This window comes from Meles meles, chromosome 16 (assembly GCF_922984935.1).
Source record: "Meles meles chromosome 16, mMelMel3.1 paternal haplotype, whole genome shotgun sequence".
In the NCBI taxonomy this organism is placed as follows: domain Eukaryota; kingdom Metazoa; phylum Chordata; class Mammalia; order Carnivora; family Mustelidae; genus Meles; species Meles meles.
Genome location: NC_060081.1, coordinates 82,237,565 through 82,263,764, shown reverse-complemented (window position 1 = coordinate 82,263,764; position 26,200 = coordinate 82,237,565). Strand labels below are relative to the sequence as shown.

The 26,200-nt window shown below is 66.9% G+C and overlaps 1 protein-coding gene across 17 annotated transcripts in view; it reads left to right on the top strand.

Annotated features, from left to right (window-relative positions):
* KCNQ2 (potassium voltage-gated channel subfamily Q member 2) overlaps positions 1–25,413 on the top strand; it is a 49,971-nt gene extending 24,558 nt beyond the window's left edge. The window contains exons 8-19 of one of the 17 annotated variants that reach the window (XM_045980823.1): positions 559–653; positions 1,903–1,932; positions 5,147–5,215; positions 8,053–8,082; positions 11,890–11,943; positions 15,239–15,462; positions 16,033–16,141; positions 16,404–16,535; positions 18,488–18,595; positions 21,078–21,201; positions 21,519–22,247; positions 25,331–25,413. In XM_045980823.1, coding sequence (XP_045836779.1) covers positions 559–653; positions 1,903–1,932; positions 5,147–5,215; positions 8,053–8,082; positions 11,890–11,943; positions 15,239–15,462; positions 16,033–16,141; positions 16,404–16,535; positions 18,488–18,595; positions 21,078–21,201; positions 21,519–22,208 — 1,665 coding nt within the window. In that variant the 3' untranslated portion in view covers positions 22,209–22,247; positions 25,331–25,413. Of the gene's footprint in view, positions 1–558; positions 654–1,902; positions 1,933–5,146; positions 5,216–8,052; positions 8,083–11,731; positions 11,825–11,889; positions 11,944–15,238; positions 15,463–16,032; positions 16,142–16,403; positions 16,536–18,487; positions 18,596–21,077; positions 21,202–21,518; positions 22,248–25,330 lie in introns of those variants that run through there. The other 16 variants (XM_045980840.1, XM_045980824.1, XM_045980825.1 and 13 more) reach the window with 16 other exon arrangements.
* Positions 25,414–26,200: the final 787 nt, after the last annotated feature.

The following is a 26,200-nucleotide window of genomic DNA, read 5'->3' as shown; positions in this document are numbered from 1 at the left end:
GGGGACGCAGGTGGACGCCCTGGGCTGGCGGGTGTGGGCTCCCGGGACCGACTGGGACGGTGGTTGCGCGGCGGCCGCGGAAGCGCACCTGTTGCCCCGCGTCGCACACTTCGAAATGGCACGTCTGTGTGTCTCACTGCAATGAGAACTGAAAACTGGCGGGGGGGACGCTCTGGCCAGATGAGGACACTCTGGGGCCCCGCAGCCGGGGCTGCACTCAGGCCCCTCTCCCTCACTGAGCGCCAGGTCGCGGCTCCCGGGAGGAGCGAGGCGTCGGGGGAGGAGCACGGTGGGAGGAGTGAAGCGCGTGTCCCTGCTCTGCCCCCGGGCCGGGCTCCGGGGTCACTCATGTGGACACCCAGCGAGGTCCGCTGTGGGCTGGGGGTGCAGGAACGACCGCCGGCGGCAGGTGAGGGGCTCGCAGAAGGCTCTGCACAGGCCGGCTGTGGCACAGTGCGAGGTCCAGAGGGTCCACTGAGGCTGGGCTGGGCCTGGGGGACGCGTGCAGGGGCGGAGCACCCAGGGAGGGGTCTGACCCTCGCCCCTTTCCCTCTGCAGTCGGCCTGGAGGTTCTACGCCACCAACCTGTCCCGCACGGACCTCCACTCCACATGGCAGTATTACGAGCGCACGGTGACCGTGCCCATGTACAGGTACCCGCCGCCGTCGCCGCCCCACGCCCTGCAGCGCCTGGGTTCATTGTGTTTGTTCTGAAACCCCATCTTTTGGTTGTTCATGATTTTCATTGATTTTCTTTTTTTCCTTTTTTGTTAAACAATGTGTGTACTTTTCAAGGAGTTCTGTGTGTGATTTATTTCGCAGTATTAATTTTGTTCTTTGTTTTATAGCTCGTCGTTCTCGCTCACCTCCATACACCCCTTTGCTTAGCTTCCTTGCTGTCGGTCGCATTGTCTGTGGGCTTTGCGAAGACCAGCCCTCCCGAGAGCTTCTCGGGGTCCGCAGTCTGGCACCAAGCCCCGGCAGGGCCGGCCCCAGAGCCTGGGAAGTGGAAGGGTAACCTTGACCCTCTGACCTTCAGCGAGGACCAGGGTTGCTGTGTTGGGGAAGGGCCCCATCGAGGCTCCAGGGCCAAGAGCCCTGCCCAGGGCAGCAGGGACGACCCTGTCGCCCCCCGACACCCCCTGCCCCACAGAACAGAGCACGCAGACAACTGGCAGGTGCCGTCTGGCGGGAGCGGAGGGCCGGGAAGCCCTCACTGGGAGCCGTTGGTGGAGGCAGAGCCGGTGGCCCCCGAGGCCCCGGGGTCGCCAGCACGCAGCTTTCCACCTTTTCTCAAGGGCGGGTGGCAGCCCAGAGTGAGAGCGTGGCCCCCCAGGGAGTGTCCGTGCCAGGCTCTGGTGGAGAACAAGGTCTGAGGTGAAGTGACCTGGAACCCTTGGGATATGCCCCATCCTGCTGGCCTGCCCTCGCCTGGGGGGGCAAGCTGAGCCCTGGGGCTCCCCAGCCCGAGGGTGCCCCTTGCCTGCCCTTCACCGGAGGGTGGGCTGATGGCCAGCTGGGGAAGGGCTCCAGGCAGCAACCCCCTGTGGACCCCAGGTTAGCGACGGCCAGGCAGGGTGGGGCTGTCCCCTCCTGCCCCTGCCTCTCCCCTGCAGAGATGCATCACCAGGCCAAGGCGTGGGACCCCACCACTCCCCCTGGGAACTTTCTGGAATATTCCACTTCCGGGCACACATCTTCCTGGGATTGCCGAAGGCTCTTGCTTTCCCAGCGCAGTGTTCCAGCCCTCGGGCCTCAGCAGGGTGGACCTTTGTGCTAATTTTCTTTGTTCTGTTGTTTCCCCCACTTTCCTTGACCATTTGGTTCATTTTCTTTTTCTTGTCCCGTTCTTTTAAATTTTCTGTTCTTTTCCCTTTGTGTGTGTGTGAAAACACTTGAAAGCTCGCAAACTCAAACCTACGGGGCCTCCAGGTAGGAGATGCATGGGCCGGACAGCGTGTGTGGTGTGGTGGTTCTGTGTCTGGGGCTGGTCCAGGGCTGCCCCGGAGCCCCCCTCCCCGGGTCCCCCGGTCTGCAGAGCAGGGCTGCCGGCCAGCACCCCCGCACCTGTGTCCAGCCTGTGCTCCCTGTGCCGGGCGCAGGCACTGCCCTGCTCGTGTGTGGCCCTGCCTGGAGCCCGCCTCCCTCTCTGACCTCCCCCACCCTTGTCAGCTGCTTTCTCGGGCTGGATCCGTCTGTCCTTCCTTGTCTTCTGTTCCTTGTCCTGCTTCCTGCCTTGTCTCAGTAGCCGCGTCCCTCCCTGCACCTCCAGCTCCACCCGCAGGCCTCTTATGCAGGGCACTGCTCCGGTGGAGATGGGGCCTTCATCCCGGCTGGCGGAGGGCACCCCGTTCCCAGCAGGCAGCTCGCCTCTGACGCTGCTTGGGCTCCCTCTCTAGACCTGGGAGGACTCAGGGCCTGGGGTCCTGGTGTGCGTTCTGGGTCACTCTGCCCACACCGAGTTGGGGGGGGGGACGCAGAGGTCTCACTCCTACCGCAGGGAGGAAAGGGACTCACTTGCCCAGAGTGGAGGTGCTGAGCTCCTACAGGAAATCGTTCCCCAACACAGCACAGCCCCTCTGTAGGTCCTTCCCTGAGGGACGGGGACGGACAATGCGGGATGAGTGCGTCCGCACACAGGCCAGCAGAGCGAGGGTCCACCGTCTCCCTGTGTAGACCGAGCCTGGGGTCCCCGGGCAGAAGCTCTTGGCCTGTGGTGCCTCATGTGGGGATCATGTTCGACCGCTCACCCTCTTCCCAGATGGGAGTGGGGTGCGGAGCCCCGTGGGCATTTCCTCCCCAGCACCTGCCGTTTACTGGCCACTGGCCCCAGAGGCTTTGTGCAGAGGAGGCGGCAGGCGGGGGGCTGTGTCCTCCCTGGGGTCCTGGCCCTGGGCTCCTCGGGCTCCAGGCTGCCCCAGCAGTTGGGGGGACGCTGCTTGATGCTCTTCCTAGCCTCCCTGGGCCCATCTTCTGCGGCCAGTCCCAGCCCCTGCCCACCTCGGTGGGTGACGAGAGTCGTCCCCTAGGAGGCCCCGCTCACTCCTGTGGGATGCCCCCGACACGTCCCCTACGCCCGTCAGCACGCTGCACCCTCGTCCTCCATGACTGCCCTCCAGGTGATGGGCACTGTGTGTGTGGCCCTCACGTGTGTGGTGCGTGCACGCCCCCGCGGTGGCCCTGCCTGTCCGTGTTCCGTCCCCTGCTGCTGTGTGTCCGAGGCATGACATCTGATCTGCGTGCCCCTCCACTCGGGCCTGCGCGCGCGTGCGTGCGTGTGTGTGCGTGTGCGTGTGCGTGGGCTGAGCAGGGGTGCTGTCCGCGGTCTCTGCTGCAGGCCCACGGGTGGGTGGTTGAGGGGAGTGCAGAGGCCAGTTTGGTCCCCGTGTCCAGCCCTGGGGCCTCTCTGCTGTGCTGGCGACGTGAGCCGACCCCACTGCCGTCATCTACTGCTCGTTCTTGACCTGCTAGGACTGAGCCTGGAGGAGGGGCGGGGAGGGGAGAGCGAGCAGGAGGGAGAGGAGAGAGAGAGCTCACGGGTGCCCCTAGGAGGCACCTGGCCTTCCTCCAGAGGGAGCCGAGCCGGACCGGACAGCAGTGACTGAGGGCAGGACCCACGGGGGGCGGGGGGCGCCGGCGTCAGGAGGCCGGGCGAGGAGGGGTGTGAGGGGCTGCAGCAAAGCCAGACACTAGGAAGCTGGTATCCGAGCCACGGACTCCGGGGCCAGCAATCCTTTGACGCTGGGGGCACTGGGGAGCCACCGAGTGATGTCCCGTGAGGTCAGGGTGGGGTCCGGCCAGGCCTGTGGGCGGAGGGAGGAGGGGCAGACCCCTGCGGGCAGGCGAGGCTGAGCCCAGGGTAGAGGCGCTGTCCCCTCCCACACCAGGGAGAGGCTTGAAACACTGATGCCGGACGGGGCCGTGGCCGGTGGGTCAGCTGTCCCCAGGGTCAAGCATAACTAGGACAGGGTGAGGGACTGTGGCTGGGTGGGTCAGCTGTCCCCAGGGTCAAGCATAGCTAGGACAGGGCAAGGGGCTGGGTGGGGGCCTTTGAGCGTGGTTTTAAAGGCATGCTTGGGCTTCCAAAGCGGAGGGCAGAGTGGGGGGGTCATGGCAGGGTGGGAGGACACAGTGGGTTGGGGGGTCACAGCCGAGTGGGGTTGTCAGAGCAGGGGTGGGGAGTCACGGGGGGTGGGGGGTCACAGCGGGGTGGGGAGCTCACAGAGTGTGACGGGGTGTCCACCGGGTGGGGGCTGCATCAGGAAGGAGTGACCAGGGCCGGGGTCTAGTAGGGCGAGGCTTGTTTGCGCAGAAGTGTCTGGAGGGCAGAAAGTAGTGAGACCTGAGTCAGACGGAGGCTGGGTGAGGGAGCTGCTGGAGTCCCCCTGAGGGGCCACAGTCCTGTGGCCGGAGGTGGGGACAGCTGGGGGTCCCCCAGGAACCTCCCAGGGTTTGCATGTCCCCGGCCTTGGTGTCAAGGTGAGGAATTAATTACCTTTTCGACTTCCATGGGACTTCTGGCTGGAGCTGACCAGGGGCCACGGGGGGGCTGCAGGCCAGGGGGCTGGACGTGAGTGCGTCCTGGGTGGGTGGCCTGAGAAGGGGCGTGCAGCCGAGCCGGGCCAGCTTGCCGAGGATCCAGGGGCTTTTCCTCCAGCCGCCCAGGCAGCTCACCCACACACCCGGAGCAGGCTTCTCTCTACCCGCCAAAGCCCTTTCTCAGGACCCTGGCCCCGGCCCTGACTCCCGCAGAGGGCGTTGCTTTGCAGAGAGGGGTGCTGCACTGCCCCTGGAGGTGTTCAGGGACTGGGGAAGGAGAGGGGAGGGTAGAAGGCCCCCCCGCCTGTCTTCCGGGAGCTTCTGGCCCCCTTCCGCCTTCCCCACAGGCAGTCCGGGGGCGGTGCATGCCGGCGTGCCCCCTTCAGGGCCTTGGCTCCCCTGAGAGGTGCAGCCCAGAGGGTGCAGATGGCCCCCCGCGGCTCGGCGGCCAGAGAGCTCTCCCCTCCCCCTGCCTGGGGCAGGCCGCACCCATGGCCCCAGCATCACCACCGCAGGTGCCTGTGTGATGTGGCCGCTGGCGAGAGCCGGGGTGCGGGTCCCCCAGGCTCCGGCAGGCAGGAGCTCACTGTGTCTCTTCTCGCCGCAGACTCATCCCGCCCCTGAACCAGCTGGAGCTGCTGCGGAACCTTAAGAGCAAATCTGGGCTCACCTTCAGGTCAGCAGAGGGGCTCCGTGCTGGGCGCCGTCCTGCGAGGGGACCCCGGTCAGGGGCCGGCAGCTACCGGATGCCCTGGGGTCTGGAGATCCTGGTGTCTTTCCGGTTCTGCCAATGCGGTGGAGGCTCCCATCCCGAGGGTCGCTGGTTTGGGGGTGGGCACGGGCGGTGGAGAGCCGGCCCCGCATCTCCCCGGAGCAGTGGCCGATCACACCCACTCTGGCGCCTGCTGGTTCCTTGTGGTCGTGAACTCTGGGACTCGAGCGTGGGAGGCACAGAGCCGGCTGTGTGGGGGAGGAGGCCCAGCAGGAGAGTGGACAGAGAGAGGGCCGCCGGGCCCCATGCCAAGCACTGCCCCAGTGGCTGGCCGCCTCTAAAGAGATGCCGTGGGGGGTGAGCAGGTACCCACTTGCCCCCCCGAGGAACATCCACCCTGCAAGCTGGACACGAAGCCTTCCTTGGAAAGTCTTTGCGGCTGTTACTAAGGAAAGGGTGTGTACACGGGATCCTTCTGGGTTAGCACCGGCCTCCGTCCAGTTACGAGTGTCCGCAGAGGAGGCAGCAAAGACGGCCACACGAGGGGAGGCAGAGACGCGGGTGCTGTGACCACAAGCCCAGGATGCCTGGGGCCCCGGGAGCTGCGGGAGGCAGGAACCAGAGCGTGGCTTGTGGCCGTGGGCTCTGGTGTCTCTGGCCAGCGGATGCAGGTCTTGCTCCTGGGACGGAGGGGCTGCTGCCACAGGCCCGCGGTGCGGAAGTGAGTGCTCCAGCGAGGGGACCTTGGGCCAGTGTGGCCAGAAAGCAGACAGAGGATGTGCCCAGCTTCTAAGCGGGTGTGGAAGATGCCGTCTGGTTTCCCCTCTGGTTATGGAAAAGGGGCGGAGAAGGGGACTTCAAAGAACTGAGCAGAGAAGCCAGCATGGGAGGACTTGGTGCCTTGGCCGGTCCAGGCCACGGGGACCCTGAGTTAGGGACACAGCGGGTGGGGTGGGGAACACTTGGTCTGGAAAGGGGGCCACGGGCATGGCTGGATGGCCGTGGTGGGAGAGCTCCCATGTGTGGTCGGGGGGGTCCCCTTCGGCACGGGTGAGTGGAGTGGGTCACCCAGAGGAATGCGTGAGGCCCTTCTGCACAGGGGCGTCGGTCCCTGGGGTATATGTGGGGGCGTGTACGTGGCCCGCAGAGTGTTAGAAATGTTATTCCAGCAGAATTCCCTGGCCGGCAGGGACAGAGGGCAGGAGGGCAGGGCAGTCTGGGGGCCTCAGGCTGGAAAAAGGCTGACGGAGCCACAAACACGTGGGACCCTTTGGGTGAGGGAGAACAACTCTGGCCACGTGCGTGCTGAGGCTGGGGCCTGGGTCCCGGGGCCCCTGCGGGTGACTGAGGCATTTGTCCCCAAGTGGGGTTTCCTGCTGGGTCTCAGACTTTGGGTAGTGGTGACCTTGATTCTGCCCAACTCCTCCCCGTTTGGACGGTATGTCTGCCCTGCTGTGTTTTGGAGCAGATCACTGGCCTAGAGACGACAGGTCTCCAGCCGGGGAGGACTTTTACCCCAGGAAGGATCCCACCCAGAGTCTCACTCACACCCGGGTCAGATGACCGGGATGCTGGGATTCCAGACTCTGAGCTGCCGAGTTCTCATTGACATTTGGACCTAGGGCTGGTGCTGTCTTGGCTTAAGACTTTGGGGGATTGGGATGTAAGGGGGCACAGACCGTAGTGAGTCGAATGTGGCCCAGAAGGTATGTCCGTGCACTGGAACCGTGAATGGGACCTAACCTGGGGAAAGGGAAGGTTTGCAGGTGGAGTTCAGGACCCTGAGACGAGGTCCTCCTGGATTAGGGCGGCCCTAGGTCCAGTGGCCCCTGTCCTGAAAAGACAGACGCGAGAGAGAAGCCATGTGAGAGACCAAAGCAACGTGGGGGCTCGCTCAGGAGCGCCAGGGTCGCAGGGGCTGGGAAAGGCAGGGGGACCCAACCCTCCAGCCCTGGGAGCGGGGAGGAGGTTGCCGCCGACCAACACTCGGATTTCTGACTTCCAGCCTCCGGACTGAGAGGGAAATTGCCTTGCTTGAAGCCACCGGTTCTGTGGTCCCAGAAGATGAGCAGGGATGCCCTGGGCTGGGCTGAGGGCATCCAGGACGGCTACGGGATGGGGCAGTGCAGGGCTGGGGTTCCCGTGGAGGCCTTTGCACACCGTGTCCCTGGACCTCACGGGAAGGGGAGCCCAGGAGGTTGGGGCCAGTCCTCAGGGACCCCAGCCCCCAGCAGGACGTCTGGGCACGCCCTCCTGCCGCCTCAGTCGCACGGGGCTCTGCGCAGCATCAATACACCACGTGCTCTGCGAAGGTTTCCAACGTGCCCGGGAGAGCCCTGTGTCGTCCCAGGGATCCGCCGAGCACGATCCCAGCCACCACCCTCCCGCGGCTGTCCGTATGAGTGCCAGGCACCATCAGGCCACGGGCAGGGTGGGCAGAGCATGGACCCAGGGCCGTGGCCCTCCGACCGGAAGGAGGACCAGAGCGGCTGCCTGTCCTGAATGAGGACCGTGGAAGCCGGACATCGCTCGTGTTTCCGTCTGCACTCGCTTCCTCCGAAGCCCGATGCTGGCGGTTCTCATTAAATCCCGGGGCTGTCCCCACTGCCAGAGCTCCCTCTCTCCTGCGGGACTGCCTCCTCGGGTCCTCCGGGGCTCTCGGGGTGGGTGGGCCTCAGGCGGGGGCCGGGTGGCACTGTGGACCGTGGTGGGTGCCACGGGAGGTGCACCGGGCCGTCTGTGCGGGGGGGGGGTCTGCGCGGCGGGCCAACTGCTAACCGTCTTGTCGCTTCTGTTTAAAGGAAGGAGCCTCAGCCGGAGCCTTCTCCCAGGTCAGTGCCCGCTTGTCCCCTGCCGCCCCGGGCTCACTGCTGTGCCCGGTGCCTGTCCCTCCGTGTCTGTTCACTGCGTGTCGGCAGGGACCCTGTGCGTGCCACGTGTGGAACTGTGTGTCTGGACCCTGCCAGCCGCCCTGGGCCCTTTAATCACTTCGCCTGTGCTCAGCGCCCTTGTCCTGCGGCTCCAGGGTGGACGACGAGGGGCCGCTGCCCCCGCCCCGCCCACCCCGGGGCCCCAAGACAGGAGGGTGTCGGCGAACACCCCCGCCCTGGCCCCGTGTCCCACCTCTCCGGTGGAGGCAGAGGCCCCCGTTCTGAGTGCTGCTTGTCGAGCCTCTGCAGGTGGGTTAGCTGTCGAGCTGCTTAGGGACCGGTTCGCACAGGGACTGCCCGGGGCCGTCTCCGCGGGTGGACAGGGTGGACAGCTACCTGCCATTGCCCCGTGTTCCAGGGCAACTCCCGGCTAGTTCATGACTCTCAAGCCTGATGGAGCCCAGCCTGCGTGTGTGTCACTGTGCCGAGTCCCCCCAGCACCCTGTCCCCAGGCCGCAGCCTGAGTCTAGTCCCCCGACCCCGGGCCAGAGTCCCGTTGCCTTCCATCGGTGCCCTTCTGGACTGTCGGTGACTCAGCTGTCCCCGCAGTTTGTGGAGCTGGAGTTAGGCTGAGCCCTGCCCTCCCCCGTCCCCCGAGTGCCCCCGGGGGGACCGACAGCCTGTGTCTGGAATCGCAAAGAGTGGCCCCGAACCGGCCAGAGGAACGACGGGGACCAACCCCTCACAGCCCTCAGAAAGCTGCGGGGGGCCGGCTGCTTTAGCCAGCATGGAGAGTCCGCACTCGTCATCCGGGTGGAGGGAGACGCGTGCCGAGCTCGGCCTGGCACGTGGGGGGCCGTGGGGCTGCCCCTTCCCACTTCCTCGGGCCCCCGGGGCTTCTGCGCCCTGAGCCCGGGGGAGGCGGGCCTGCGGCTCTGCCCCGTCCACCGAGGCCCCCCCACGACCCTCGTCTCAGCCTCTCTCTCTCTCTCTCTCTCCTGCCCTCCCCCCAATTTGGACACTCTTGCCTGCCCCCCCAAGTGCCTTTAATCTTGTCACTGCCCTTCTTGGGCCCCTTTCACGTCCGTCTGTCTTTGGGGAGGAGGTGGCTGACCCTGAAAGCAGGACTCAAGGTGAGGACACACGGGAGCCCTCCCCCGGGCTCTCCGGTACGTTCCGTGGCTCCCCTCTCCCTGCTTTCCGCACACGTTCCTCTGTCTCCTCCCCGTGTGTCCGTGTGTCCCTGCCTGCCCGTGACCCAGTGGCTTCCCCAAGGGCCAGCCTGGCCCGGCCCTCCTCCTGGCGGACCCTGGGCTGAGACCCCATGAGGCACACTTGTCGGCTGGGTGAGGGCGGGTGGCGTTGCTGTCCCCTCCCCTGGGGCAGCCGCAGACCCCCTTTCCAGCAGCCAGTGCATAGCAGGGAGGTAGGAAATTGTTCTGCCACCGGGGCCCGTGAGAGGCTGGGCCTGTCCCAGGGCTGCCGGGCAGGGGGCCCTGCTCTGGGAAGTGCTTATGGGGGTGTTCCCCCCGCCTCCGGTGTGAGGTGCTGGGCGGTCGTGGCGGGGCCGCTGCCTGCCGCCTGCATGCCAGGATCCCACTGGCGCTGACCGGTCTGGGCAGGTGGATGGGGGGGCACGGAGACCCTTGCCCAGCTGCCGCGGGGCGCCCTCCCAGTCCGGGGTCGTGACGGGCCCGCGCCCGGGCCGTGTGGGGTCCTTGGCTCGGCAGGACCCGCTGTGGCTGTCGTGGTGTCAGGCCGAGGCCGCCTGGGTCAGGTCAAGGTGTGGAGTGGGGGCCGGCTGCAGGGTCTCGGGCTGCGCTGCTCTGCGCGTGTCTGCGACCTGCCCTCTGCCCTCTGCCCTCTGCCCCACCCTGTTTCTCGCCGCCCCCACCCCCGTGCCTGGAGGAGACCCCGTCCTCCGGCTGCTTTGCCCCCTTGTCCGTGTGGGTCCCTCCTCGTCGGCGGCAGCCGCGCGCCGTGTCTGAGTGCCCGTCTGTTCAGTCTGGTCGTGGTGAGTGTCTGTGGGCGCCTCTTCCTCCCACGTGGTCCCCAGGCCCCGGCCTTGCCCGCCCACCACTCCCGGGACTCTGCCGTCGGCTTCTGCGGGCAGGAAGATCCCAGCGCCAGGCTGGGCCCAGAGGGACGGGCCTGAGCCTCGCGCCGTGGAGCCCGTGCGACTGCGCTCAGGGAGGCCGTGGGCAGCCCAGGAGCCCCTGGCCACATGGGGCTGTCAGTTTTCACTAAGTTCCGTGAGCCAGGCCCCAGGCTGTTGGGCCTCGGGACGCCCTGGGTCGTGCATCTAGACCCCGTGTCCGCGCAGGGAGTTTCGAAGGCAGCGAAGCTGGCTGGGGGGGTGGTCAAAGCTGGGGCCCTTCTAAGGTGTTGGAGGCAGAGGCCGTCCCCTGTTGTCCTCTTTCCCTGGACAGAACCTCCATGTGCTGGGGGTGGGGGCTGTGTGCTGGCCTGCAGGGCCTCGGGAGGGGAGAGCACGAGGGTCCCGTCTTCGGCTGTGGTGGGACTGTGGCTGACGTGAGGTGTGCCTTGGGAGAGAGCATTTGCCCCAGATTTGAGGGGTTTCTGTGAGCTGCCAGAGCTGCTGGGCAGTGGAGAGCATGGCCTGGGGTACGGAGTGACGTGGATGCTTGTCCCCAGGTGAGCCCATTTGCTGATACGGCTGGACCCTAGGTCCCTCACCGGGAGGACCCCGCAGAGAGGCAGTCCCCTTGGAGGGGAGGGTGGCTTGTGGGGGGACTGAGGCCCTCACGGCCCCTGGGCCACACATAGCTTTCTGAGGAGCCTGACCTGCTCACCCTGAAGGACTAGCAGAGGGTGTCCTTTCCCTGAGGTCCTATTGGACACAGGCAGGCACCACCAGTGCTTACTTGTGTGGACGCTGGACACGGAGGCCCGGGGCTGGTTTCTGGGAGTGGCGGTCGGCGCGTCTGATTCCTTGGCCGCAGTGTGAGGGCAGCCGTCTGAGCAGCAGCTGTGGTGGGGGACGGAGGGACAGACGGATGGAAGGATGGAGGGAGGGAGGCCCCCGGAGAGCGGAAGGTCCTGGTGTGTGGTTTTCAGTTTTGCTTAGAAATGTGCCTGAGCTTGCGCGGAGACGGCTCTCGGGCCTTCCGGGCCGGCTTCTGGGGAGCGGGGAGTGTGGACCCGGGTGGGGCTTTGCCCAAAGAGCTGCCAGCAGGTCTGGCCTGGCCCAGGGCTTCGGCACCGAGCCCCAGGGGAACCGATGTCGGCAGTCCACTTAGATCCGGGGGTCCCCAAGTCTGCTTTCCTGAGCTTCCCTCCAGGGTAAACTGAGGCCACTTCCCGCGGGCGGCGGGCAGGGCCTGGCGAAGCCTCGGTGACTGGTTTGCGACACCAGACTGCACGTTCCTCCTCTCTAAAGTGTGCGCTTTCCGGAATCCTGCCCGTCGAGAGCCTTTTGCACAGTCTGGCCCATGTATTATTTTTTTGTTGGCATGAATATAGCAAAAAATAATACATCTTTAAAAAGACGTGGCCCAAAACTCTAACTCTGGAAGGAAAAGGTATTTTTGGAGGAAAAAAACGGGATTTTTTTTTTTCTCCAAAAATAGGGCACTGTTTTCTTTTCCAGGCCGGCGGGAGACTTTCTGTGCGGCCCCCTCATGGCCGCTGCTTGGACGCGGGCGCGGTGGGCGGACCCCAAGCCCAGAGCCGCGGCCGCAGGGTGGGCCCGTGCGTCCTGTCCTGTCCGCCCTACGCCAGCACTAACTGTGCTCTCCTCGTTTGCAGTAAAGGCAGACCGTGCAGAGAGTCCCTGTGTGGATGCTGCCCCGGACACTCTAGGTACCGCGGGGCGAGCCGCGCGCACTGACCGCCTGCTGCACGGCTCCCCACCCCCCTCCCGCGCCAGACACTCTGCTTACTAGAGGTTCTAGATGAGCGAGGGCGAGGCCGGCGCCCCCCTGCCCCGGCCCCCCCGGCCACGATTCCGATTGGCAGCGCGGCCTCCGCGGCCCCTCGCCGCCGCGGAGTGCCAGGCCCCCTCCCCCGCCCCCGTGATTCCAAACCGCCTGCTGGCGGCTGCACCAACGACCTTCTCTCCCCAAGCCAAACGATGCCCTGCTCCGAGCAGGCGGGGGGCCGGCAGGGGCTCGGAAGCCCAGATCGGGCACCGGTGGCCTCTGGGGCCCTCAGCGCTCCCGGTGAGCCCCTCCCCCGGGGCCGCCGATCTAGCACCTCTACTATGCACCCGAGCACGGCCGCTCCGAGCCGGCCGCCCCACCTGCGGGAGGCAGCTCCGGCCCGTGGGCGCCGGGCTCCCCGGACACGCCACAGAGCCGGAGGCCCTCGGCTCCCCCGTCCCCCCACAGGCCTGGTTTAGGGCGGACCGGACACGGGACGGTGGAAACGCCGCCCCCACCCCAGCCCTCTGCTCCGTGGGCCCCGTGTCCGCACCCCCACTCTCTGTCCACTGTCTGCTGTCGGGTGTGTGGAAGCGTCTGTCCTCTTGCTTGCTCTGGGTCCCCCCAGCCCGTCTCCCTCCTGCCTGCCTCCCTCCCCGAGCAGAGCAGCGCGTGGGCAGCTGTGCCCGCACCCCCCCATGCATGCCCCAGAAGCAGTGGTGGCGCGGTGGGCGGGGGCGGGGCTGCCGGCAGGCCCGGGGGCCGGGCGGGGGCATGCTTGTCCCCCTGCACCTGCATGCTCCCGAGTCCTCTCCCGGACAGGGGCTCCGAGGCCTGCCTTCCCCCGCCTGGCCGCCTTGCTCGTGTGCTCCCGGAGGTAGGCGCCCGGGGAAGATTGCTGCCCCGGGAGTGGACATCTGGGGCCCCGGCTGAAGCTGTCCTGCTTGTACAGAGCTTGTGGGGCCGCCGGCTGGTCCCTTGGGTCAGGGGCTGTGGTCACGCTGCTTGGGGACCAGAAGGGCCGGCAGGGCCCACAGTCAGTCCAGGAGCCCAGGCCAAGCTCAGCCTTGCTCTGTGCCAGTCCCACGAATGTCTCTCCATCCGTTGCACTTTCCCTGGGCGTCCATGGTCCAGTGGTCCGGTGAGGGCAGGGCCGTTCCTGTGGATGCTGGCTCCCCTGTCCCCGCTGAGCCAGGCCCCGGCTGTGCAGACGCAGGCATGGTAGACGGCGGGCGGGGCCGCCCCTTGCCCCACCCTGCTCCGCTGGCCCCGGGCCACTAGCATTTCGCTGCGGGGAGGAAAGGCTGGGGCTTGGCTTTCCCCCTAGACCCTCCTGAACTTTCTCCTTGGTCCTACGTGAACGCCAAAGGGCAGATGCCAGGAAAGTGCCCTTTCACACACATGGTGGTCTCGCCGAGTGCTCTGTCCCCCGAGCAGGTGGCCAGAACCCCATCCTTCGTGTTCGATTGCTTCTGTCCTTGGCCTGTGAGGTTAGGGCAGCCCTCACTTGATGCCTGTGGGAGCAAGAGCTGTGTGGGCCCCCGGGTGTGGGGCACGTCTAGTGGGCAGGCCGCCTGCAGGCTGAGCTGGGCAAGGCCAACCATCCACACGGTGGCCTCTTCCGGCCAAGTGCCCCTCCCCAGCCCGGGCATTCCAGGGGCTGCGACAGCAAGGCCTTCCTGTGGCTCCGTCCTCGGGGCAGCTGTGTGGGTCTGGCTGCTGGGGGCTAGGCGAGGCCGTTGCTTGTTATGGTCTCCCTGGACCAGATGTTGGTCTCCGTTGGGAAGGAGAAGGTCATCCGTGCCGAGGGCCCCAGGGCACCTGGATTGGGCTTCCCTCGGCTCCCGTCTGCCCATTCTTGGCCTCATGCTGGGCACAGCTGTTCCAGGCTTGGGGTCAGTGACCTGGGCAAGCAGAAGCCTGCCCCACTCCTGAGTGCGACCCACACCCGAGGCCGACTGCCAGCCCTCGGGGGCTCCTTTCTTCCTTTTCTCGCTATCCCACGAGGCCTTCGGTCTAGCCGACAGATGCTCAGATGCTCTCAGACTGGACAGACCAGGCCGCCGGCCGCGTCTCCATGGCCCAGTCACGTCTGCGCCGTCCGAGGGACCTGTCTTGGCTGTGGGTCCTGGTTGGGGCCACTGGAGGCGGCTGACCCGGGGGAACCACAGCGGGGTCCGGCGAGATCTGAGGGGTCAGCACGTGATGGCAGGTTCCCAGTGAGAGGAGAGACTCCGTCCGGGCAGCTTGCCACATACCCCGGGGCAGCACGGGGCCTGCCTCAGAGGCTGTTTCAGGAAGTTCTGCGGCTCCTGCCTGTGGCTGGGTGAGAGCAGGTCCGCAGGTCACAAGAGCCTTGCTTGTAGACAGTGGAAACTGGCCAGTGGCCGCCAGGTCCCTGGGCCTGACCAGCACCCGGACCGTCATGACCCCCTCCTGCCTCCTGGCTGTGGCCCAGAGGGTGCCAGACTTCACAGATTCCAAGAGATGCAGGCCTGGGGTGGGGGCCTGGGGACCGCGGTGGGGCTGTGGCCGGCCGGCCGGCGTTGCTCCCTGCCCCCGCTGTGGCCTCGGACCAGAGGTCTGTCCCTGCGAGGTGGCTGGCAGAGGGAGTCTGTCTACTCTGTCTCTCTGGCGGTGTGGGACTGCGGTCCCCAGACACCTCTTGTGTGTGGGTGTGGGGCCTGTGTTGGCCCTGGGGGCAAGGGGGCTGGACAGGTCTGCCCTGCAGAGTCGACGGGACAGTTGCCCTCTCCGTGATCCCCAGGCTTCCGCTCCTGGCCCAGACCCTTCCTCCAGGTGACTCCTGGGGCTTGGCCTCCGGACCCTGGGGCAGGCGGCAGGGGGAAGAGGCTGCCGCGGGGCAGGGATGGGGCATGGAGGGGGGCAGGGGGACCACTGGCGTGACCCACAGAAGGTGCGCAGGGAGAAGCCGCACCTGCACGGTCACCTTGGAGAGGGAGACCTGACAGGGCCGTGTGGAGAGGACCCTGGCACCTTCCCGTAGCCCCGAAAGTGATTTAAGTGTCCATTGACCCCCTCCCCAGCCAGGCCGAGCCCCTGGGTGGCCCTCGGAGCGCCCACCCCCCGCGCTCCTTGTCTCCCTGCGGCCTCCCCCCTCCACGTGTGGGCGTCAGCGGCGAACGGACGGTGGGGCGTGCGCGTTCCTCCCGGAGTGACTTCTCTTGCTGTCTTTCTGTGTGTGTCCACCTGCCTGCCGGCCCTCGTGGGAGCAGTCAGAAGGTCAGTTTGAAAGACCGTGTCTTCTCCAGCCCCCGAGGTGTGGCTGCCAAGGGCAAGGGGTCCCCTCAGGCCCAGACCGTCCGGCGGTCTCCCAGCGCCGACCAGAGTCTGGAGGACAGTCCCAGCAAGGTGCCGAAGAGCTGGAGCTTTGGGGACCGCGGCCGGGCGAGGCAGGCCTTCCGGGTTAAGGGCGCTGCGTCCCGGCAGAACTCGGAAGGTGGGTCAGGCTGCGGGCTTCCTACAGTCCATCTGCCCCGCCGGGCACCTCTGGGGCCCTGTAGCTTCTTCGAGTGGCAGCTTCCCCTTTGCCCTTTCTTCTTTCCGAGGTGAAGTCACGTAACACGAAACCAGCCGCTTTCAAGCGCATTCACGGCGCAGCCCCCATCACCGCTCTCATTCTAGGGGTTTCCATGCCCCAAAGGAGACCTGTGCCCGCTAGCAGTCCCTCCCAGCCCCTGGCCACCGCCAGTCTGTTCTGGACACTTCCTACATGTGGAGTCACGCGCTGTGTGCTCCTGTCTCCGGGTGTTTCCACGCCGGGCCACCACCAGGCTTCATGCCGGTTTCTGGTGGGCTGATGCTCTGTGGCTTCCTGCAGCCATAGCCACGGGTCTGCCCCTCTGTCCACTTTCCAGCCATCACGCGGGCCTCTCTTGGGGCTTCGGCGGGACAGAGGGTGGGTTTCCAGAGCGCGGGGTGCTGTTCTCGGGGCTTCCCTGACACCGTCCCCCACGTCGGTCCCCTGGCGCAGCTCAGCCCCTCATGGGCTGTGTCTCCTCCCACCCAGAAGCAAGCCTCCCCGGGGAAGACATCGCGGAAGACAATAAGAGCTGTAACTGCGAGTTTGTGACCGAAGATCTGACCCCAGGCCTCAAAGTCAGCATCCGGGCCGTGTGGTGAGGCACCCAGCGTCCAGAGCAAGGGGCCTCCCTGCGGAGTCCAGGAGGGGTGCGGTCTCTGTCCCTGGGCTCTGGGTCCTTTGGGGGCTGGTGATGGCTCCCGTGCACCCGCCCCTGTCACAGCTGTCCCCTGCCCACCCCGGGGGCGAGGGTCTGTCTGCACCGCGGGCCTGGGTGGGGCCTGTGGATGTGGATGTTCTGGGATGCTGGGAGGGCCCGGGCAGGGGCCAGCCCAGGGCTCACGGCTGTGCTCCCCCAGTGTGATGCGGTTCCTGGTGTCCAAGCGCAAGTTCAAAGAGAGCCTGCGGCCCTACGACGTGATGGACGTGATTGAGCAGTACTCGGCCGGCCACCTGGACATGTTGTCCCGCATCAAAAACCTGCAGTCCAGGCAAGACGGCTCCCGCCTGCCTGACCCTGGGGTCCGTCCGGGCCAAAGCCAGCGTGGCCTCAGTGGGGGGGCATCTCTCAGGGGCCAGTATGGGGGTGAGGGGTAGCGTGGGGTGCAGGGGGGGACACGGCGGTCAGCCCTGCCTGCTGCCAGCTCCAGCCCCGCGCCGGCCCTGTGCGGGCGTCCTGCTGTGTCCCCGTGTGGTCTGTTCGACTATTCCTGTCGTCTCTCCCTCCTCGCCCTCCTGCCCCCGCTGTGGGGGAGCGTGTATGTGTGTGCGCTCACGCACCTGCCCGTGCACACAGGTGTCGTGTGAGCGCACACACGTGAGCGCACGCCTGCAGGCCTCTGGTCACCCGCGCGGGCGCATGTGTGTGCGGGCGCAGGCGTGTGCGTACTCGTCCCGCCCATGCGTGCATGTGCTTGTGTGTGCCGTGTCACGTGTGTGTCTTGTGTGGTGCGCACACTCGTGTGCGCGTGTGTTGGGATGAGGCTGCAGGTTCGCGAGCCTGTCGGGGAACAAGGACGCTCTGCGGGAGCAGAGAGGCTCGTCCACGCCCTGGCCTCGCAGGGGCTCCCCCTCCCCTGGCAGGAAGCAGGGCTGAGGCATGGCGACAGAGGGGCGCACAGTGCTCTGCTCACAGGCAGCCGTACGTGTGAGGCCGGCTGGCTCGCGCTGGGCTTCCCTGCACACTGGCCACAGGCGTGGACACACGCGTCGGACGCATGTCCACTCCTGTGGTCAAGGGGCGCCAGCACACAGCTACGTACATGCGCGTGGACACGCGTGGACACACGCAGGCGTGTGCACACCGGGCACAGACGCACATGGGCACACCCATGGGCGCACACGCGCGGACACACTTGCACGTGGACCGACACACATGTACATGCACAGCCACTCTCAGCCTTGTGCCCACACACACGCTCGTCACCTCCATGACTCACAAGTGCCCCAAATACACACGCGCCCACAGGTGGGCACCACGCGCCACATTTAAACAAGCCTGTGTGAGCCCATGTGTTTGCAGGGTCTGGGAGGAGCCCACGGGACTGTTGCTGGGGTCCCTCCTGAAGTGGGTCCCACGGTCTGCCAACGTTCCCTCCCCTGCCCAGCTCCCTGGAACTGGGCTGCTGCAGCTTGTCTGCCCCGGGATCCTGGGGCCTGGCTGGGAGAAGGTCTGGACAGCCAGGGGACAGTCCTAGGTCCGCCAAGCTCCCCAGCCCCTGGCAGGACGGAAGTCCTCCTTCTGGGGAGGTCAGTGAGTGCCTGCCATGGGGGGCGTGTCCAGTCCTGCAGCGGGACGCCCGGCAGGGCTCCCTCTGGACCCGCAGCTGCTCCTGCAGGGCAGGGAGCGGGGGGGTGGTGACCCCTTCTTCCACACGGGTAAGGCCGGGAAGCGCATCACTTACCGTCCCCCGGAGCACCAGCTAGCCCTGTGCTCTGTGTGGACAGACGCGTGTGATCTGTGGGAACGTGTGTGAGTGTGTGTGCGTGGACAGTGCAGACCCGTGTGTGTGCGTGGGGGGTGCTCGCGTGTGAGCGTGCACACGCGTGTGAGAGCAGGGCAGTGTCTCGGCTGCTGGGCCTGTTCCCACATCTCAGGGAGGCTGACTTGGTTCACCAGGCTCTTCTGTCCTCAACTTTCCGTCCCCTCCCTTTCTGTCTGGAAAAACCACACGAACGGCCCAGGGAGCCGGGACGTCCTGCCCGTCGCCGGCAGAGCTGCACGGCTGTCTGTGGCTGGTGTCCTCGGGCCCGTGCGCTGGCGGCGCTGGTTCCCGCGCCGCCTCAGCCGTGAGGCCACGGCTCCCCAGTCCTGCGCGCAGCTGGGCACGGGAGAGGTCGGGCGCGGCCCGGGCCAGGCGAGCGTGGCGGTCCCTCCGCCGACTCCCCTTCCGTGGTCTTCACGATGTGTTTGCTGGTGTCTCTTCTCTTGTTCACTCGCCAGGATAGATATGATTGTGGGTCCCCCACCCCCTTCAACTCCCCGGCACAAGAAGTACCCCACCAAAGGACCCACGGCCCCTCCGAGAGAGTCACCCCAGTACTCACCTAGGTCAGGATGCCAACCCTCCCCCGCCTTGTCTCTGTGGAATGGCCAGCCCCCCTCGCCCCAGGCCACATGACGCCAGCGCCTGTCCTGCACCTCCCCACAAAGCAGCAATGGGGGAAGGTGGCGCCCCCGGGGCCCCGGGAGGGTGGGGTCAGGGTGCCCTGGAGCCGTTCCTCTTGGCAGGCTCTGGAGAAGCTTGCCACGGGGGCTCCTTCCCATGGACATCCCGCGTGGCGTCTGCCTGGGGGACGCTTCCGGGCCAGAAGCAAAGGGATGCCCCGCGGATCTGATGTGTTCAGAGCTGCGGGGCTCCGTGGCTGGTGGGGTCCCTCCCAGCCCCTCTGGGGCTCTCCCCCGATGCCCTCCCCTCAGTGGGGCTGACCTGGGCTGCTCCATAGGTCTGAGTAGGCTTCTCTTGCCTTGAAACTCCATGAAGAATAAATGGGAATGTCCCTGCCAGGCACCCAGCACCGGGTGAGGCTCCCAGGGAAAGCCCGAGACCTTGGAGCTTTATTTCCAACCATCAGAATTAGCGTCATCGAAGCTGGTCCCGGCCCGCGGGCAGAGAGGAAGGCAAGGGCACGGTTAGGTGGTGAGTTAGCAGAAGCCGTTTCTGTAGTGAGGAGTTCAAGCTCCAGGGCCTTCTGCCTCCCTGGGACCATTCAGACGAAGGCTGTGACCTATGCCCCCGCAGCAGGTCTGATCACCTGGGGGAGAGCAGAGCCCCTGAGGCAGGGAGGAGGGCAGAGGGGCCCAAGGGCATCCCGCAGACCAGCAGGGGTGCTGGCCAAGCCGGCTGGTGGAGGGACTGTGTGTTTGCCCCGCCCTCCCCGTGTGCCAGGACTTCCACACGTGAGGCTGAGGGTCAGCACACCGGTCGTCTCCACCTGGCGGCTCTCCCGTGAGAAGGGAGTCCCGGGGAGGGGGGGGAGCAGGCCTGACCCAGGGCAGCCGCAGCCTTGACACCCAAGACCACCCACGTGCGCTGCTCTGGGGGCGGCGGCCGGATCCCCAGGCAGGAGAGGTCCTGCGGCTCTCAGGGCCCCCCAGGCCTCTGGACCGCTGCAGCCGGAGAACACACAGAGTCACCCAGAGAAGGCGCCGGAAGGACGGTGTGGGCACAGGGGGGTTAAACCTCACTCCTCTGCCCGAGGCCAGGGAAGGGATGGCCCGGGCCCCTTGGAGGTCCCTTCCCAGCCCCCCACCCGTGGCAGCTCCAGGCTCCCCGGGGACCGGCCAGGCAGGTGGCCCGTCATGTGGCGGGGGTGAAGGCCCCGAGCACCTATGCCTGGACTGTGTGGACCTGGAAACACCAGAGAACCCTTCTCCCTCCCGCTCTCCACTGGCGTCTGCTTGGAGCCCGAGGGCCCCCGCTGTCCCCCGTCGCTCCTTGTCCTTGGTGCATGAGGCAAGCATGCGCGGCTCTCCAGGGCATGACGCTGCACCGTGGCTGACGCGGCTCCCCAACCCCTTCCGCTTCGTGCAACGGAAGGAAAAGCCCCCCCGAGCCCCACTCCCCCCCAGAGGCAGACAGGGCAGCCTGTGGGTGTGGAAGGACGCCGAGACGAGGCCCCCTGCCCGGGTGTGGGAGCCGTGCCCTCCCGCACCCCAAAGCTCGAGGAATGTGTTTGGGGCTCCCGGCCAGGGACGAGGCGAGGCTACCTGGCCTCAGCCCGGGGAGAGCCGCGCGCCCGACAGGCGTGGGGGGTCGGCGCTGCGGCTCGCAGACAGCCGGGGTCTCTGTGCCCGTGGGTCTCGGCATGAGTGTTAGAGCCCATGCCGCAGCGGTGGCCCCTTCTGAGCCCTTCGGTGGCCCCTTTTGCTCCTCAGGGACGGTGCTGGGTCCCCTTCCCCCTCTAGAAAACCTGCGCCTCCTGTCGCCATTCGCGCCTCCTTTGAGCCGAGCGCAGCTGTGTTCTGCACGCGCACACACGTGCTCACACGCACATGCCGCCCCACGCACAGCAGGCGCTCACGGGCTCCCCATTTGGCAGTGGCTCTGTCTGCCCCTCCGTTGTGCGTTGGCGGTCTCCTGTCAGTCTGTGCCCGCCCCGTCCCGTGTGCATGGAGCCGCGGCTCTTGTCATCTCTGCTTCTGTTCCTGCCGCACACGTGGAACTCTGCCCGCCCCAGACCCCCGTTGGGCTGAGGACCCCGTGGCACATTGTGGAGGAGTAAAGCTCCGGGGGGGGGTGGGCACGGGAGAGGGGCCTGGGGGGCTCGAGGCGCCGATCCCCACCACTTTACTCCTCGCTAATGTGCCAGCCCACCAGATCGGCAGGGGAGCCCCTCAGGTTCAGCGAACGGGGCACGACCAGGTGCCCCGCGTCCACCTGTCCTGGTACCCTGGTGCCCCCCCCAGTCGGCTCTGGGCTCAGCCTGGAGCCTGGCTCTGGGGGGCTCCGGCCTGGCCCAGGAGGAGAGGGCCACGGGCCCTGCCGCACCCGCCCGAGCTCATGCTGGGGGCTGGGGTCTCTTCCCGGCAGAGTGGACCAGATCGTGGGGCGGGGCCCGGCGATCACCGACAAGGACCGCACCAAGGGCCCGGCCGAGGCAGAGCTGCCCGAGGACCCCAGCATGATGGGACGGCTGGGAAAAGTGGAGAAGCAGGTAGGAGGACGGAGACGGGCTGGGTCAAAGCTCTCTCTGGGGAGCAGGTCCTTGGGGCCCGTGCGTAAGACCCTGCACTTGGGGTGTGCTTCTGGGAGCCGAGGAAGTGAACTGTGGGATTTGCTCAAAGCGACCACACACTGATGGGAGGGTTCGGAGGCTAAGCGGCTGTCTGCTTCCTGCTGCTTCTGGACCTCTGTGGGCAGGGGGCGGGGTTGGGCAACCCAGAGTCCCCCCCCACTTCCGGGGAGCAGCCGCCCCACCCCCTCCACCCTGCCCGGAGAGCGCCAGGCCTGGGCCAGCAGCCCCCGTTGCAGGTGCTGTCCATGGAGAAGAAGCTGGATTTCCTGGTGAACATCTACATGCAGCGTATGGGCATCCCCCCGACGGAGACGGAGGCCTACTTCGGGGCCAAGGAGCCAGAGCCGGCGCCGCCGTACCACAGCCCCGAGGACAGCCGGGAGCACGGGGACAGGGCCGCCTGCATCATCAAGCTCATCCGCTCGGCCAGCTCCACGGGCCAGAAGAACTTCTCGGCGCCCCCGGCCCAGTGCCCGCCGTCCACCTCGTGGCAGCCGTGCCCCCCGCGCCAGGGCCACGGTGCCTCCCCCGTGGGCGACCCCGGCTCGCTGGTGAGGATCCCACCCCCACCCGCCCACGAGCGGTCACTCTCGGCCTACGGCGGGGGCAACCGGGCCAGCACGGAGTTCCTGAGGCACGAGGGGGCCCTGCGGGACAGCGACACGTCCATCTCCATCCCGTCGGTGGACCACGAGGAGCTGGAGCGCTCCTTCAGCGGCTTCAGCATCTCCCAGTCCAAGGAGAACCTGGACGCCCTCAACAGCTGCGGCGCGGCCGCCGCGCCCTGCGCCAAAGTCAGGCCCTACATCGCGGAGGGCGAGTCGGACACAGACTCGGACCTCTGCACCCCGTGCGGGCCCCCGCCACGCTCCGCCACCGGGGAGGGCCCTTTCGGTGACGTGGGCTGGGCCGGGCCACGGAAGTGAGGCCGCCCGCCGGCCTCTCCCGGACCCTCGGCCTTCCAGGTGTGCGGATGGGACTCTCCCGGGCCCTTTCCTCAGAGCGACACGCGTGGGGCCTGTGGGGGTGACGGCCGGTGGGAGGAGGGGGTGTGGGTCTCACATGGCAAAGGTCGACAAGTTTCTTTTCTGACGAGGGGCAGCCAGGCCAGCCGTGCCCACTGTGAGACCGTTGGCGCGGGTGTGAGTGGGGGCGACCGCTGAGGACAGACCGCCCGGCGGTGGCGAGGAGGCACAGGGCGCCGATGAGGGTGGCTGCTGCGGGAGGGTCCATGGCCTTGAGGCTCAGTGGGGAGGAGCCACGGCCTGAGGCTGCAGGAGGACCCGCTGGCCCCTGGAGTGTGTCTTATCCTTGTCCCTCGGTCCCTGCCCCCGCGGTCCCCGCACGGCAAGCAGGCATGCGTGATGGGCCGTCTCCCAGAGAGCTGCTGGTCGGCACCACCTCCCCCCAGACCCGGGTCCAGGATGCTGGCCTGGACAGGAAGGGGTGAGGTGAGGTCTCAGCACCTCCCTGCGTGGGCTCCTGCGAGGCAGGGCTGCTCCCCTGGCCTCTGGAAGAGGGTCCTCAGAGGCTCCCACAGCCACAGGAGATCTGGGGATGGGCACCCTGTGTTCTGTCTGTTCTGCTCAGGCTGGGCACCAGCCACCAGGCCACGACCAGCCCTGAAAGGAGACCCGTGCACAGGGAGCGCGCTGAGTGGCTTGGGGCACAACCAGGTTGGGCTCCTGTTTCCAGGTCCCAGGGCCAGGGGGCTGGTGACGACTCACACGCTGTCTTTCACTGGGGGTCCTGCCTCCCTGGACCCTCCCTGGAGCCTTGACAGGACCGAGGCAGGATGACGATGCTCTAAGCCCTGGGAAAAACCTTCAAAGCCCCTTGAGGGTTGTGGGGTCCCCTCCCTCTGCAGGGTTCACGCAGCTCTCTGCTGTAGGAAGCCTCTCTTGTCCCCACTGGAGCTGATCGTCCACTCACCTGCTCTCCACTGACCTGTCCCTTGGCTGGGACTTCTTGGGAGTCAAGGACGCCCGTCTCTGCCCTGGGCCTCAAGGAGCAGGGACCCCATCTCTCCTGGGGCAGGCTCTGCCCCAGGGACAGCAGCTGTGGGGTTTCCCTTTGGGGCCCTCAGCAGTCAGTGTGTGCGGGCATCTGGAGGTTGGGACCACGGGTCCGGTCACCTGGCACTCTCTGAGGTGGTGACCTCGTGTGCACCAGGGCTGGGCACAGCCAAGCCCGCTATGGAGCGACTTCCCCGAAACCTACCTCCCGGGAGAGCCCCATGCGACTGGGACTGGAAGCGGCCAGTGACAGAGTCGCTCCTGCCCTCTGGGAAGTGCGTGGGAAGCGGTGTCGAGGGTCCCGGGCTCTGGGCCTGGGGTCCTGCAGGCGCTGCCCCTTCCCCTGATCCTGCTGTGGGCACCTCCTCGCCTGACGGGCAGCCAGAGGTTGGGCCGGCCCGTGTTTGCCCAAGGGTGGCACCCAGAGTAGGAGGACGAAGGCTCAGAGTCGGGGACCCGGCACGAGGATGCCCCCATCCCCAGCCTCGGGGAGGGGCAGGCGTGGAGGCGAGTGGCCCCCCGGCCTGGAGGGGAGGCGTTCTGGAGCTCTGCTGGTGTTCCTCACGCTGACAAACTGTGTTCCCGAGGGCAGTGTTTCTCTGGCCTTGGGCCTCATGGTGGCGAGAAGTCCCAGCCAGTGCAGACACCATGAGCCTCTGACGTGGCCTGTGTGTCGTGGCCCCGCAAGCAGGCCCTCCCAGCGCTGCCTGCCTCTGGGCTCAGCGCCCTTGACCCTCCTGCCACGGGGCACTCGGGCCGCAGGCCCCTGGGCAGGGCAGGAACCACGGGGTGGCCTGGCCACATCCGTCCCCAGCTCTGGCCCCATGCCAGCAACAGGGACGCCTCTGCTGCCGGGTCTCGGTGGTCAGGGGCTCCAGGACCTGTCCCCCACACTCCCTGTGCCATGCGCCCTTGGGAGCCAAGGAAGCCGGCCTCGGAGGGGCAGGAGCTTCCCCCAGGCTGCAGCAGGAGGGCCGGGCCGCTGGCAGGTCCCGCATCCAGGGAGGGTGTGGGGTCTCCTGTGTGGCGTCTCTGACCCCTTGGACGGGAGGCTGGTTTCGGGTACAGGCGGGGGAGACGGTTTTGTAAAGGCGCCTTCCTGGGACCCGCAGAGCCAGGCCCGAGCAGAGCACGCACCCCGGGTCCCGCCTGCAGAGGGGCAAGAGCAGGAAGAGGCCGGTGCTGTCACAGGGCGTCTGCGGGGCACGTGTGAGGCAGCGGGGCTCAAGGCAGCTGTCAGCCCTTGGGGGTGCGGCAGGGTTTCCTGAGGTCCGGGGGAGGCTGGAGTGTGTGCTCACACTCGGCTCACATCTGGGCACACACACGTGCGTGCACACTCACTGCGCTCCCGACTCCCGTGGCCTTTCGTCTGACCTTTCTGTCTGGGTCTGCCCACTGCAAGCCCCAAGGAATGGACACATGGAGTGACAGGTGCTCCCGTGCCCAGGCTCCTGGGCAGCACGGGCAGAGGGGCCCTCTGGCCCCATCCGGGGTCCCACACGCCTCACATCCGCTGGCCCGGCAGCTGTCCAGAGCCTCTGGCCGGCTGGATGCCACCGCACGGCGTGGGCTGGGCCGGGAAGCTCTGGGTGTCCAGTTGTGACCCTGGGGCCCTGGCCACCGCCCTCTGCCCTCCTTGGCCCTGTGGGTGTTGTCCCCTCTCTCCCTGGCACATTGAGGCCCCACATCTCCCCGTTGTCCGCATGCTCAGGAGCCGTGACCTCGCTGGTCCCCCCGGAGGATGGAAGGGCCTGGCTACGTGGCAGAGGGCTCCCCCGGCCTGTCCACCTGTCCTCTCCCCGTGGAAGGCCACCGTCCTCCCCTCCTGAGGGACCTGTTCTCAAGCCCCGTTTAGAGGCTGTGGGAGCCCCCCTGCCGGGACTGCTGTGTGGAAGACTACGGGCTTAGAGCAGGTCGGGACCTGCCCCGTGGCCAACCCTACTCCCCGAGCCCAGAGCACACGAGCCAGCTGGGCACGGTCGGCGTCTTTAACGTGGTGATTTAGCTTAACTGACCTTCTCCCCTCGTACTAGGCTGGAGTCCCCCGGTGGTCACCGATTCGACACAGTAAACAGGAGCCAAGGGGGCGGCATCCTCTCCTCCGCCGGCCCCACGCTCAGGGGCCCTCCGTAGAGCAGGTGCCCCTTGCCTGTGCCGGGTGTGGATGGAATCGGCCCTGAGACGTTTCTAGACACTTCTTGAAGCCCAGAGGTGTGGATGGCCCCTGGGAGGCCTTTGTAGAAATGCTGATGTTTGTATCTATTTCGTATTCTCCCCAAATTGTAAATAATGTACAGAGCGGTGGGCTCGGGGGTTCGTCCCTGACATGACGCTGCAAGACCAGAGCGAAGACGCAGCGTCCCACCCTCCCATGTCACAAGCCCTTGAAATAAACGTGGTGCGCAGAGGGACAGCCTGACACCCCGGGGAGGGTTTGGGGGCACCCAGCAGCGTGGCTCAGAATCAGACGCTCCCTTCCCTGACCAACGCTGTCCTGAGTGGTCCTCGGCTGCCTTCCGTGACCCTGGAGCGGATCTTCAGGCCACCTTCCGTGACCCTGGAGCGGATCTTCAGGCCACCTGCTTGGATCGACCGAAGCTGGGCGAGGGGCGGGAGGCCTGGGTGGGGCCCGGAAGGAATGGGCGGCTCCCGGCACCAGGGGAGGCTGCGTGTTGTCCCAGGCCGGCTGCCCTCCACGGGGCCCCCGCCAAGCCCTAAGTAGGAGAGACAACCAGGGAGGGCTTCCTGAAAGAGGCAGTATGGTGGGATTGGGGGCTTGTGACTCTCTTCTCTCCAGGGAACCCAAGAAAGCCCGCTGCCTAGGCTAGGACACTGGGTGGCCTCTGGAGCATGCACGGGTGGCCACGTGGGTGGCCACAGTTCGCTGGATAGGCCATCCTGTG